The sequence below is a fragment of the Silurus meridionalis genome, chromosome 25 (assembly GCF_014805685.1).
Source record: "Silurus meridionalis isolate SWU-2019-XX chromosome 25, ASM1480568v1, whole genome shotgun sequence".
Taxonomy (NCBI): Eukaryota; Metazoa; Chordata; class Actinopteri; order Siluriformes; family Siluridae; genus Silurus; species Silurus meridionalis.
In genome coordinates this window covers 12,760,701-12,775,667 of record NC_060908.1, presented here as the reverse complement: position 1 = coordinate 12,775,667, position 14,967 = coordinate 12,760,701, and the positions used below count along the sequence as shown (strand labels likewise).

Genomic DNA, 14,967 nt, shown 5'->3' with positions numbered 1-14,967 from the left:
CTCCTGGATGAATGTTCAGACAGGTTTTCGATCTATCCAACACTTGAGTCTTTATTCTTCTACATTCTGTAACAGCAATAGTTCATTTTTTATTGTTGTTTAAGAACAGAAAGACCATGTTGGCGTGTTGAGTCCATATGCAGTGACCGATTTATCATTTGTGTATCTAAAATGTATAATGAGAGGACATTGTCAGTCACTGGCTTTGTCCCAAGTCATACACACCACACAACAGTATTGAATAAGCAGAGACACTGCATTGGTGATATTTACACATTTTGAACATTGTAGTCATGGAAGCGTGGGATCTTATTAGAACACATTTAATGCAGAAGGCAACTTTAAATTAAATCAATCCTCTTGTCTGAGTGACTCCTCAGTGCCATCATCATTATTACTATCATTTACTATTCTAAGTGTGTGTGTGTGTGTGTGTGTGTGTGTGTGTGTGTGTGTGTGTGTTTGGGGGGGGGGTAGAACATCATGATGAATGAGTCAGGATGCAGCATCAGTAGCCCCAATACTCGTACGTAATCAACACTCACATCTGCCAAAAGTATTCTAATCAATTAGAAATGATCTCGAATGTGGGACGTTATTTGGTGCGGATGGGATTTGGAGAGCATGGCCATTGAAAACATCTCGAGGCGACGCCCACCGGCAGCCGACGCGCGTAAAGAGGCGCACACACGCACTGGCACATGCACACGCACTGGAGAGGAGATGAGAGAAGCTCCACTATTATGATAGGTCATCAGATCTCTGGACAAGACTGATCTTTCTTCTTTTTCTTCATTTTGGTTAAAACCATGTTTATCATGGGCACCTTTTGTGATTGACAGCCAGTGCGCCATGCTGGAATACGGCGTCCTGTAGAAGTAGCTAATGCTGGATATACTGGTCTGACGTTTGGATTCAACTTCAGGCTCGTTCGCAATTGAAGGTGTTGTAATAGTGTTTTTTCCGCAATCGAGGGGTCTTCATGCTGGCTTCCATGTATAGAGCGCGCACTCCAGATGCATGTACTGCTTGACCGGGATAGGAAAGAAGCCGCGGCTGGCACCGGCACCATGTTCAGCTGTGTGGGCTGCTTCTGGCTGCTGCTGTCCGCCGCGCTCGTCGCGCTCTGCAGCTTCAGCTTCATCTCTCCAGCGTGGATCGTGAAGGAGCAGCATCACGGCAGGAGCGGTCACTCAGTCAGTTTCGGCCTCCTCTGGCACTGTTCCGAGTCTCTGGACCATATGTACACCTGCTACGCGTTCGGCGGCATTGGAAGGTTCGCCGAGATTCCCTCCAGCTCCTGGCAGGTAATGATGGAACTGCTGCGTGTCCTTCTACTATTACAACTTCTACTATAACACTATTAAGAGTTAAAGCTGCAATCAGCAATTTGGGGGGCCAAACACCCAGACTCTTGAATATTTGCATCAAAACAAAGCCATAACTTTTTAGACAAAGGGATGTTCATGGTATTCTCTAAATGTAGGAGAACATCATGGGCAGCAAAGTGGGAAGATGATCTGAAGCAAATTTGGTGAAGACAAACATTTAAAGTTGCAATAAATTACATGCAAGGAGGATTTTTGACCAGAGGGTGATGCTCATAAAAAATAAATAGTGTTGCATACCCTTATGTCATGGTCCTGAAGATGGGCAGGGATTTTGTGTCAATTTGCAAAGTAGATGCTGATATACAACCTCAAGTCTTGCTTTGGCAGCTTTGCTGAGTTTTCAAAAAAGTTTTACTCTAAAATTTGAGGAGCAAATCTAATTAAGTGGAAATTGCCACCATAGAGTGCCAAGGACTGCCTTTTAAATTATAGACACAGCTCAGAAGTTATGACCATAAAAGTACTTTCAAATTAGTCCCAAATGGTGGCACTAGAACATCTGGGCCAAATGTGATGAGAACTTTACTTAGACCTTAATCAGTGTACAAAATTTTACACTTTATACTAGATAATTCTATGGGCAGCCATAGACACACTAGCCCGAAGAACAACAACAATAAAAAGTGCACTTTTGGTGCTTGGTCCCCGTAAAAAGAAAATCAGTGTGTGGACTAATAATAATAATAATAATAATAATAATAATAATAAGGTGTTAGTGAGATGACCTGTGGAAGAAACCTCAAGAGAAAGGAATCTCTTCTGGGTGACAATGAGAATATATAAGTGCTGTAAAATCAAGCAGCATCCAATGTGTTCAGTCTGAATAAAGAGTCCTGGGATAAGCACAGGACAGTCTTCATGAATATAGCAGTAGCTCCTGCATGCTATAAAAGTCTATTTTTTTTTCTAGTATTCACCTTTTTACATGAACAGATGGTGAATCAGGAATGCATTAAAGAAGAAGTAATCACAATAACTAATGACTGAGGCATGTTATGCAATAAAAAGCTCCTTGAATCACATCTGCTCAACACATTTTCACTCCAAAAGCCTTCTATCATTAATCATCCTTATAAAACTTGTAAAAAATCAGACACAAAGATGGTGCTGCGTTAAGTGAGACTGAAGTCGAAACCAAACATACAAATGCCGCTGACTGTAAATCATCGCTCGTCACTGAGACGGTACCCTCGAGGGGAGATCTTTTGTACCTCTTATATCTCATTCTCTTTTCGGTATGTGTTTTTTTGCTTTTAAAACTCACCTAAGGTATATAATTATACCCTAAGGAGCACGTTTGCACCTTAAATCAGTTTTAATAGGCCAGTACATAACACAGTATGCACAGTACACTGGTGTACATGATATATCTCCCGAGGGTGAAGGATTGCGCAAAATGGAGGTATTTAACAGAGAAAAGGCGAGAATAATGTTTTTGTTCAAAACGTCCATAAAAATGATATTAAGGAAATTTAACATACAGTGCCAGCCGTGATTGCACCAGTTATAAAAAGTGCAATATGAGTTTGAAATATCCAAATAGTCAATAGAGCAGACACAACAATCTAATTCAGAATCAAAAAGAATCAGCTTTATTGGCCAAGAATGCCTGAGCAAACTAACAGTAACAGTAATTAACATATTGGCACTGAACAACAGTGCCTAAAAGTCTATGAAGTTTCTGAGCAAATCAAGAACTCTTAGGATGGATTTGGAGGGATTTTGCATTTAGGCACTTATCACTGCACACCTAAGCTAAACTCTAATAAATGGACATACGGTGTCACCCAGATGAGGACGGGTTTCTATTTTTAGTTTGGTTATATTTTATATTTCTTACTCATGAAGTCTCAGGGAGTTTTTCCTTGCCACAGTTGCCACTGGTTTGCTCATTGGGGTCAACTTACAATTATAAGGAACAACCTTATAGGCACTAAACTTTTACGCTCAATGAAACTTTATAACCGCTGTAAAGCTGCTTTGAGACAATGCATATTGTTAAAAGTGCTATAAAAAAATTAACAGTGCTGGACTGAAACAAGACAAAGACTAGGCACAAACATATCAATTCAGATTTGATTACATCTTTCTTTCTGTTAATCAGCTTTTTGACAATGTCCATTTTTTAAAAGCGCTATAAAAATAATACTTAAAAATTAAATGAATTGTCCAGTTTGTTAAAAAAAAGTATATTGTTCATGAGTATTATTTATGTAAAAGCAGCTGTAAATAGTTATTTCACAGCTGGATATTAAGGTTAATTAAACTACTTCTACTACTAATAACAATGCAGCTTGTTGTCATTCATTAGACTTTCCTTTTGGAGGAAAAAAGAATCTCTTATCTGTTAAAAAAGTGTATGATTATAAAAGTTGTTCTTTTTTCCTAAAAACACTATTTTTAACCTAATTAGAGTTCTATACATAACAATGCTGTAGTTACTATAGCAGTAATAATACTGAATTTGTAACAGATCATTTCTAATTCGAGAATTGAATCGATTATCCCAATCGCCCTAAAACAAAAACATGAACTGATCTGGCAAATATTTTCAGGCTTCCAAGTGGTTTGCAGATCCAACATGTGGTACAAATGAATATTGATTTCAGTAGTACGGTAATATATCTTTACCACTTGTATGGAATTTTCTCTGCATTCCTAATATGCTAATATGTTGTTAGCAGTTGGGGAGGGTTTTTAATAATATATTTAGTTGTACATCTTCTGCACTACAGCAAGAAAGAAAAAGATGGGTGATAATCCCTCTTTCAAGGCGGCAAATGCTCAAAAACGAATTGAACATGAGGAAGAAGGTAAAAAAGATTAATTCTGAAATTCCTGCTACTTTCACAACCTGAGATGTGTATTGTCCTGAAGCAGATCATTAGTTCAAGTACAATTCGTGTCCATCATTTGGGAAAAGTTACCATGATACCCGCTGAATAAAACAAACCTCGTAACACAGTGCAACTGCAGCAGCAGTAAGTGATAAGTAGCAGGGATTCGACAGTTCTAGCCAGTAGAGTCAACATTCGCACCTCATTTTTCCATAAATGTGGAATGCTTGGCGTTTTTGTTGTTTTTTCTCTTGCTCAGTGGTTTGTTGAGGAAACACTGATTTGTGTGGAAATTGTGTGGGTTACTTGTGTTTTGAGACAAATCAAAAGTGTCTTTCTGGTTTAAATCATGCCACTGTTTTCAGTGTCTGTTCACCACACAGAAATGAAAAGGAATGGTTTTAGTGGTATGATTGAGACTGAGATCACATTACACCAGTTCATTCACTGTCATTTATTTTCCAAATCTTGTCAAGCTAGAACACCATCCTATGTCCCTGAATGCGTGATTAACTGTTCCAGCTTTTTCTTTTATTATCTCAAGATCATCTAGTGCTAGCCATCCCGACATTCCACATAGAAAACCTAACAAGGATGGAGAAACACTGCTATGTTGTTTTTATACACCAAAGAATGACCTAGAACACTTTTAAAACAATAAACATTTGCCTGGCTCTATTTATTACCGATGACATTTTTTTACTTCAACAATTAGCTAGCTATTTTTTAGTCATGCATTCCCCTCACGTGCTCAGCGAATGGTAGTCGTGTATGTTTGGTTTTGAGCTTTTGTTTATTTCGTAGCTATGTGCCTTTGTTTTGCTTTCAGTGCTGCTTCAGACTTGTTTTCCTAATGTGTGCACCTGTTTAGTGTAACACACTATTCATACCCTGCTGATTCTGTGTTCCACTGCAAAAGTCTTAACCTGTTTCTTTGTTTTCGGTCTCTGCTGTGATCCATGCCATTGACATTCAAACATGACTTCATATTTCAGTCAATGAAATTCTTCTTTCTTCACAACCTAAATAAACATGCCCTGAATGAATGAATGTAGTTTCTTCTTCCTTTTAAAAGACAAAATATGGTGGTCAGTCCACTCTGTTACACTTACCGCCATCTCTATTTGACCCGTGTATGAAACACCGGTGTCACTTTTATTGCTAAACCTCTCTCAGTCTGCTCTTTAATTACTCTCTCTTTGACATTACAACAACATAGTGGCCACCCACAGGTTTGATTTGTCACAAAGCTCAAAGAGGGGTGAAAGCTACTATAATTATATTATACTTCCTCGATATCTCAGACGGTTGTGGTTGTAGAGAAGAACTCAGCAGCCTGGAGGAACATATTTTGAAAAATCCCTGTTGTAAGAAATATATGTCTAACAAACACATCTGTAATGTAGTTGTTAAAGGCTACGTGTTTTGCAGTGTGTATCCTTCTGGAAACCTGCTGTTGGAAATACTGTGATATGTGTTAGGATTATTTTTGTATCATATCTTAATTTTTTAGTGAACTGTTTCCAACAAAAAAAATGTCAAGTTACCGCAGTAATGCAGCTCCGAACTTTTCCTCCACTCAGCACACATTTAAATGCCCTTGCCTTATTGTAGGCTGAGAACATCTGTAGGAGTGCACACATATTTTTGGCACCAAGGAGGTATCTCCAAAGGGAAAACTTTGCATTGTTGAAGCTCCGGGAGTATTTTTGAGTTTTATATTGCATTTCAGTCACTGGCTGATGTTAGGGTGAACAATTAACCTTTATTTAATTGTGAGTACAATTAAGTAGCGATCAGGTTAAGTAATATCATATACAGGGTGAAAACACTGCAAAGGCAATATCTGTAGCCCCCATTGGCAAAACTCATAATATCCATTTGCCTAGAGCCTTATAATACACATTAGCAGTTTGGTTTTTCATTTAACTGTATTTATAATAGCTTTCAAAAGATGCACCTCATTTACCGTGGCTAAGGAGCATTAATATACTGAAATATGAAATAAAAGGCTGTTTTGCTTTCATTTAAAATGATGAAGTGCAGTAAAACCAATTTGCTTCCCAACAACTGTGATAAATAATTGCCTCTTAATGGTTTTGCTCATTAATGATCTAGATATATACCTGGTTTTCTGTAGAGATGCTTTGTGATTTTATAGCCCTATCGAAATAAAATGTAATTGAATTCAGTATTGAGCAAAGCAGACATGATTATATATATTTTTTTGCCTTGCTGTGCAGCCTTAGAGATGTAGTGTAGGTCTATTTGGTAGCAATTTTAGGCTCAATCTCTGACCAACTTTTGCTTAGACTTTCTGTTCAGACTTTCTTAATGTTATTCTCTGAGACTTTGGGGATTTTGGGAGGCAGATAGGTCATAGTGATGCTAGTTTGCAACATTTGGGAAGTTTCTACGGTTTAAACCTGAAGTGTGTTTGTGAAAATTGTAAGGTTTATTGTTTGTGTAACAAATGTTGCACTCAATATGACAGGGTTTAAGACTAAGACTTATAAGCATAACTAATATGTAGATAATAATACGGTTTGATTACATTTTCTTTTGACTTCACAAATATCCAATGTACATTCAGTACTCTCAATTAATGTTGATGATGGAATAAATAAACACTACACGTTTATGCTCCTTGAATTCAAGTCGGAGCTATTTTACACAGCTGTCAATACTTAAATAGGCTTTTTTCCATTTCAGTTTGTGCCACAGAAAGCAGCTTCCTTCTTGCCCCCCTCCGTGGCATAAAAGCACTCAGAAAGCACCAGTAACCTCAGGAGTTATGACTTATGCATGAAGGGAAAAAAAGGTAATTAGCATTCGAAAGGCAATATTAATAAATTGCTGCACCATTGTTTTTGATTTGGTGGCATTTTTTTAAAAACCAGATGAAGTGATGCTTGATGGGGAAGGGACGATTTGTTCGTGTTTGACTGTAAGGAAAATACATGAAATCGGTTGGAGAAATCATTTTGATATACACTGATATTTTCTGATGCACAGGGTAGCCGAGTGGGCCTGGCAGTTAGTGCTGGGATGCTAGTGCATTACTTATTAATGTGCATCGTTAGCACGGAGGAGCGAGTGCAGTGTCTTCAATCTGTTTGATGTGGTATTAGTACTGAATCTAAAAGTGAAATATTTACATAAGGTGCCATTGTTGTTAATTGATTTCTAAAAGGAAATGCAAGGTAAGACTTGTCTTCTTGTGTGTACACCACTGGTCTGGGTTAAATTGTTTTGCATTTTGCAAGGCTTTGGACAAGTTGTGGGTTTAATCATGTGTCATGGAATAAATAGCATGTCTTGATACTGTTAACATTTCTCTGTGATCACTGGTAGTGCTCTATTTTTTATAAAATCTCTATTTTGTCAGACATTTGTCATTATAGAAGACCCCACCAAAAAAAAAAAAAAGCATAAATGAAAGAAATCAGATGACAGAGATTTGACTTTTGCACAGATGTTGCTTCCCTTTGGTCTATGGAATGCCCCCTACCACCTACTCCAGCAGAAGCCATTAATAAAGGTTAGGGGGGGTCGTTAATTTTTCATCAGGCTTGCTTTACGGCCTTCTGACACGACTCATTGGTGTGCAGATTATTCCAGTGATGCTCCTGGCTCACTGCATCACAGATAGATCTCTCCCCCAAACACACACACACACACACACACACACACACACACACACACACACACACACCCTCTCTTACTATTCCACAGTAATACAAGAGCATCCTGTCTTTGTAAAGATGACGGATGATCTGGACAGATTTCATATGTTGAGACTCAGGTGGCTAAAACTCACTTATAATAGTCCTGTAGACCCTTGGCCAACGGTGTAAGACAAGCAAGAATTGGGTGATGTGGCCAAAAAAACAAGCTTAGTGGAGCAACAAAGACGTATTACATGGAATATTGGTGACCATTTTACATTCTCCAATGTGAAGTTTCCTAGACAGCTAAACTATCTGAGCACCAAAGAGATTCTGAAGGACATTTGAGCATGGACTAGCATTTGGTCATCCAGCAAGGTGTGCATTAAGTTCAGAATCAAACTTCCTATGCCAGACTTCCTGGCATAGCAGAGGAAAGTACTCAATATTTTATAATATTGTGACGGGTGGTAATGTAGGTTGGTTTAAATTAATTTATTTCCTGTATACCAAAAGGTGATAGTTTGAACCATTCATCTAACCTTCTGGGTGAAAAAATATATTTTGCTTTAACATCTAAATAGGAATTATAAGCAGGAATTTTGGAGTATTTAGACATTTCTTCAACAATTGAAATTAATCATATTAGCATGCTCTAAAACTTTGGTCCTGGATTTCGTTAACTGTGTATCAGAAATGGCAAAAGTACACACATCCTTCACTCAAGTAGAAGTATAGCTACTCATGTTTTAAAAGACTCTGGTAAAAGTTGAAGTACTGACTACTCTTTTTCACTCAAGGTTAAAGTAAAGAGGTTTGGGCTCTGACATGTACTTTTGTAAAAAGTAGCCATTACTACTACCTGTTTTAGCATCACGATGGTAACTGGTCCTCACATCATATCAATACATTAATACAAAAGAATTAAAAATTTTGTTATCTAATGCATGTATCCAGGTGAAACATCCACCATATAGAACACGAGCAGAGAAAAGATGATGATCAGGAACGTCTCTGTTCTCATTCATGTGTACATCGCTGACTCTGTCTCATCCACGTTAGCTAGACTTGTTGTTGCCTTCTGTCTTGCTTGTTGTTAGCTTCGTAGGCTAGCCTACATCTGTGGTGCATGATAGCCAGGAAATGATACACCAGTGGTAGATCGAAAAAGCCGAGCAATAACAAGAAATAGGTTGATGGGCTGAAAACGGCGCAAAATGAAAAGAAAAATATTGATAAAGTAAGGTACTGATAGTAGAAAAGTCTACTTAAGAACAGTAACAAAGTATTTGTACTTCATTACTTCCCATCTCTGCTGTGTATGGGTTATTAAGGACAATGATGATGCTAGCAGGTTGACTTGTTGAGCTAGGAGTGTAATTCATACATCCATTTTAACCGTCCTTCCTTAACTCTTGCAAGTGATTGTCATGTAGACAAACCACATATTAAGGTTTTGAGTGAAAGCACACAAGGACATGCTCAAAATATTATTGGAATGCAGGGCTGGTAAATTAAATAAAATGTGTATCTGAAAAGGAAATATAGATCTGTAAATGAAAAATAAAATCATGACAAGGAAGCATCTTTATTCACTTGTCAATCATGTTGATGTATTTTGATGCACATCCCTATTACTTACTAGTGTTACTTTTAACCACTATAATAGCATAAAAACAATCGATGAAAAATCACTCATTGGGAAAGATTTGAGCCTTCCTCAATTTCTGATGTTTCATATAACTGACTGCCTTGATGTGTTTTGACCCCTTTCTTTGGACAAACAACAAATGGCTTTGGACAAAATCCTAATAATTTACAACAAACTAGGCCAAAAGGGCAACTTGACAGTTTTTACTAGAGTGTTTTGACCAACAGCTCTCTTAACATTTGAATTTCTGGATGAATTAAACCTTTGCACAAGAATCCTTGCTTTTCCTTTACGTCTGATATGTTATGATAGGATATATTAGCATAATTTAAATAAAGCCTTTCCAACTAATATTCATTAAGGTCCATTCTTTATTAGCCATGGTAAAGTCATGTATATAAGTAAGGTTATTATTTTAAGAAGGATACAAATGTAGGAACGGTTGTATCTACCATATAGTCATACATTTCTTATATTTCTAGTATTGCTCTAAAGCAGTTTCATGAATGCGCATTATTGAGTAATCTGAGTGAATCGTGCTGGTTTTCTACTGGGTATCAGTGCTCTACTTGAGACAGTCTGCTTTAAACACTTATTTTATAGTGTTTAATATGAACTACGAAAAATACATTTTAATTGTTAATAGCATATGTGATTATACAACAATGTGGTGACCCAAGAGCATGCTGGGTAGCACTAAGTCGTACGAATACGTACGAATATTTTGGACTTTTCCGGACTCTCTAAAATGTATTTCTCACGACTCATCTATTTTCTCAAGACTCTTTGGGATGCTGGAATGTATGTGGTATCTCAAGGAGGCAGCTGTCACTGTCACTATCTAAGCCTTTTAGTGGTTTTGCTTATGGAACCAGGCTATAATTTTGTTCTCTCTCTCTCTCTCTCTCTCTCTCTCTCTCTCTCTCTCCCCATCAAGTTCTCTCTTATTCTTTAAAAACATTACATTAGTTATCAGGTTGAGCAGTACATAATGCTTGGACCCCTTTTGCACTTACATATCCGATAAATACAACTGCAGATCGAAGCCAATCATAGTACAAAGCTTTCCTTTTTTTAACTCGAGGTAGATTTATAGCCTTTGAGTTGGAGATCTGCAGACTCTCTCGCTCTCTCTCTCTCTCTCCACACAATTTCATTCCCCTTCAGTAATGTGTGCTGAATAGGATATCTGTGCCTGATAGGCTAATGGAAAACCTCCACTGTTAACGAGTGATGAAGGGTGGGTGGTGCGCAGCGTGGTTCAGCCATTTGCCCTGGGGATGGGGATTACTTAGAGTGAAAGAGGAAGTATGAAGGAGTATCAAGTCTGACCTGATTCTAGTTGTCAGATCTCTCTTTTTTTTTGACGGAAGGAATCCCTAAAGAGTCCACACAGAGTCTATGCAGAGTAATGACTGATGTAAGCATAATCAGGGTTTAAAGTGGAGTTTGAGAAGTGGTAGAACTCTAGGAGGTTGTGGTTTTTAATGTTAATATAAAGTTATAAACAACTTATATTTTGGCGTTACATAAGCTGGCTAACGTTAAACAAAGCAACTGATCAAATGAGATCAAATATATGGCAAAATCAACATCAAATACATTGGGTTTATTTGGTGGTTTTCATTCAATTCACTAATCTTGCAGTTTTTTTATGTGTCTAGAATTGAATCTAGCTTAATCGCCAAACCTACAAGATATAAACAGGGCTGTAACTAAAGGTATAATCAGCACATACACAGTATCAGGAGTTTGAAGAGATTTATACAAACAACTAACTCATCAGCACCATTACATTAGAACTGATTTAAAGTGATTTTGAACATTTGTCAATGTTTACATTATATGGACATAAAGATGAAAATGGCTTATAGTTTTTCTGTGAAATATAATTGGACCATGATATTTCGTTGTTGCAGCAACTACAAGGTTGTTTCCTGCTGTCCATCATGCTCTAGGTCCAAGCACAAAATAAAAATTTGTACCCAGAATGCCAGAATTCTGCTCCGGTTCATTCCAGCTCACTTGAAAATAATTAACGTAGAAGTCTGCCGGGTGTGAAAAGAAAAAAATGTACATAAGGAGCAGAAAAGCAGAAAGAAAGTTCGGCAGGCGGATGCATCCATAACTTCAATCATAGTGTGCACCAGCCAGAAGAGAAAGCTTAAGCAAGAAGGATAACGCCCAATATTTTATAGACATTTTTTTTGACAGCTTGCCTTGTGGGAAATCAGGTCACAGTGGCCTCCAACAAGAGATGCTGCCTTAGTAGGCAGCCTTCTAAAGCAGGCTTTCCCACTGGCATTCGCAAAGCAGCAGGCTCCTAATTGAAAAGCGGGATTAGGAATGCAGATAGCAGGGCCATTGCAGTGCCAGTGAGAGGACACTAGGACACAGAGCGAGAGATTTTTTTCCTCCAACTCGTCTCTCCGTCAGGTTTGATGAATTGTTCTGTGGCGGTGCATTTTACATCGGTAATATGTAACTTTTATGAGAATGGCTTTGGAAGCCCATAGGGAAAAGTAGGGTAGTGGAGGGAGCTCATCCGTATCCTTGTGTTTCCCCAAAGCAATTCTGGATGTTGTTGTAATCGATAATTTCAGGTTTGAACTTGCTGCTTGTATTTGTAAAATGGTTAGATGAATGCATGGACAATAAAAGACCATTTTAAATATACAAATATACACATAGCGCTTATGCTTTTTAACAATGATTCCCAAGATATAACAATATCAGCCTGCCACTGATACAAATAAACCATATCACTGGTAAACTACTGTATATATAAATAAACTTGATGCAGAATTAGATATTTTCCCAAAGTGTTTTGACTAACGCCTGTATTATCATTTGTCTTTCTGCACGACACCAATCTCTGCAGAAGGATCCTCGCTTTGCCTTAGAGTCTAATTACTGTCTAATAAACTCTTACACTAATAAAGATATATTAGCATATTTAAAATAAAGATCTGCCTACTAGGATCCATTAATGTCCATTCTTTATTAACCATGTTGAAGTATTCAATTAAAGCTGCTGTTCCAAGTGTAGGAAAGGTTATATTTACCTGAGAGTCATAGCACGTTTACTATCCACATGCAATCCGTACAATACAATACATTCTATATGTCCTATATACTGTAGAACCTATCCTTCCTCAATTTATCGTTAGCTGACAGAACGTTTTCTAATGCATGACAGGTGGTCTGCACTTGTGTGTATGTGTCTGGAAAATGCTGTCCAGATTGCTGTCATTCCATCTGTCGATAAGAACCTGCATACAGTAAGATTATGTCACATGGTATGACCTGGTACTAAATCAGATAATGTATTTGAGCGTTCTTATGAGTATGAGTATTCGTTAATGAGTAGATGTCTCAGACTGGTTCCGTCCTCGTTGTTATATCTTAAATGTACCATCATTACCATTCATTATAAAAAAACCTTTAAAATTGGGAAAAAAAATGCTGTTTTAACGACACTGATCCATCATAGGCTGTCTTGCAAAGGGTACTCTGCAGCACAAGGCTAACCAAGGATTTCCCTGCCCGATTTTGCACAGACAATCCAATCTGAGTCCAATTTAGCCTGCGCATTAGAGAGAAACTGCAGCATTTGTCACACAGACTAAACTTATTGTCCAGGGGAATTTAGAGACATCCCATTTGGCTTTATGTCAAAAGTTCAGGTTCAGGTGCAATCTATATTCTTTCGACGTTTTACTGTTTCACTGAGACAAAGATGTATTTTTAATAATAATCTCTCAACTTTATTTTTTATTAATGAACTTTTTCCCCCCAGACCTGTTATCATTTGGTACATTTGGTCGAATAGGAATGAAACAAGACTGACTAATCCCAATGTTGGTCTGGGGGTTCACTTTATGTCATGCGGTTACAGCAACAAGTTCATTATTTGCATATTTTGGGATGTTCTGCTTAACTTATACTTCTGTCCACCATTTTCAAAATGTTTTAAACGAGGACAAGTTTTGTCAGATACTGTGTACTCAACACGACTGCTATATAAAATGAAAATCAGTTGATGTTCTTGAAACATGCCCAGAAATAATTGTTTTGGCCTGTCGAGGCTAGGTGAAAAAAATACTTGCTAACATACCCATGAGCTAAAGTTCATAACCTTGAAGACCAGCATTAAGAACCACTACTACAAGTAATGGCGGGGTTCTGGGGCGCATCCATTTATAAAAAATACTCTTAATTTTAAAAATACTTTTATATAATAAATTTTTATCCAGACTGACAATTATCTTGTTTATACAATTGATCAGTCCAGGGTTTTGATATTGCTCAGTTTCCCAACAGTGGTAACTTGGTTGTGCTTGGATTTAAATCTCACAACCTTCCATTCAGAAGTCCACCACCACTGAGCTACCACTTCATGGTACTGTGAAAATAAAACAGTGCAAACTAGATTGCGTCTTTAACATATTGTCTTGTTTGATAGCTACAGGGTGGAGTTAAAACAGGAATGCAAAACAGGTTAAAGTAATTTACCACAGCCTGGGAGTCACTTTAGGTGTAAATGATCACATCCACTACGCAGGGAACAATATTTATGAGAGAAAACCCGAAATAATCCCAGTCAAGACGGTTTTCAATTTGATATTCGCTGCACGTTTTGCATCTCCGACACCGACAGTGTTCAAAAAGAGCCGATGAATACCTTATGAATACAGCACAAATTCTCTCTCTTCTCTCCACCATGTTATTTCACATTCATATCATACTCCAAACAGCTTTTTGATGCATCTCTCTTCAGCTTTAATCAGCGCAGCGCCTAACAATTAATTACACGTGTGTGAAGTCTCACAAGTGAACGTAATGCTTTCACCTCAGACCCTTAGACCTCCATGAATTAGCATTAGCAAAGAAATCAAGATACTGTTTTCTCCAACTAATTCTCATGCTAACTGACAAGCATTTTTATTCGTAAACCACTCATGACTTACCATTATTCGTGCGCATTATTTCCTTTCTAAAAAATCATTTAAATATTTAAATATTGTCATTTATTATACAATGTTTAAGAATGAGAAAACAATAATATCCTACAAAAAAATATTTTATTTATTTTTGCTATTGCAATATCACCAAATAATAGGCATTTATGGAAATTTTACTTATTAACTACATTTTAGAACAATGCCAGGAGCATTTAAATACTGTATTAAAAAAATGGCCAAAAGTATTAGGCTTTCTGACTTTTACACCCATATGTACATCTTCCCCAAACTCTTACCACCAAGTTGGAGGCATGCAATTGTATAGGATGTCTATAGATGCGATAGCATTGAAATTTCTTATCACTTGAATTTTGAGACCCAAACCTGTTCCAGCATGACAATGCCCCTGAGCACAAAGCCATGAAGAAATGGTGTATTTGGGTTGGAGTTGAAGAT

General features: G+C 37.4%; 1 protein-coding gene across 2 annotated transcripts in view; it reads left to right on the top strand.

Moving 5' to 3' along the window:
- Positions 1-526: 526 nt before the first annotated feature.
- Positions 527-14,967, top strand: part of LOC124379127 (transmembrane protein 211) — a 122,086-nt gene continuing 107,645 nt past the window's right edge. Inside the window, exon 1 of one of the 2 annotated variants that reach the window (XM_046839245.1) lies at positions 527-1,307. In XM_046839245.1, the coding sequence (XP_046695201.1) occupies positions 1,017-1,307 (291 nt within the window). In that variant the 5' untranslated portion in view covers positions 527-1,016. The remainder of the gene's footprint in view (positions 1,308-14,967) is intronic. The other variant, XM_046839244.1, reaches the window with a different exon arrangement.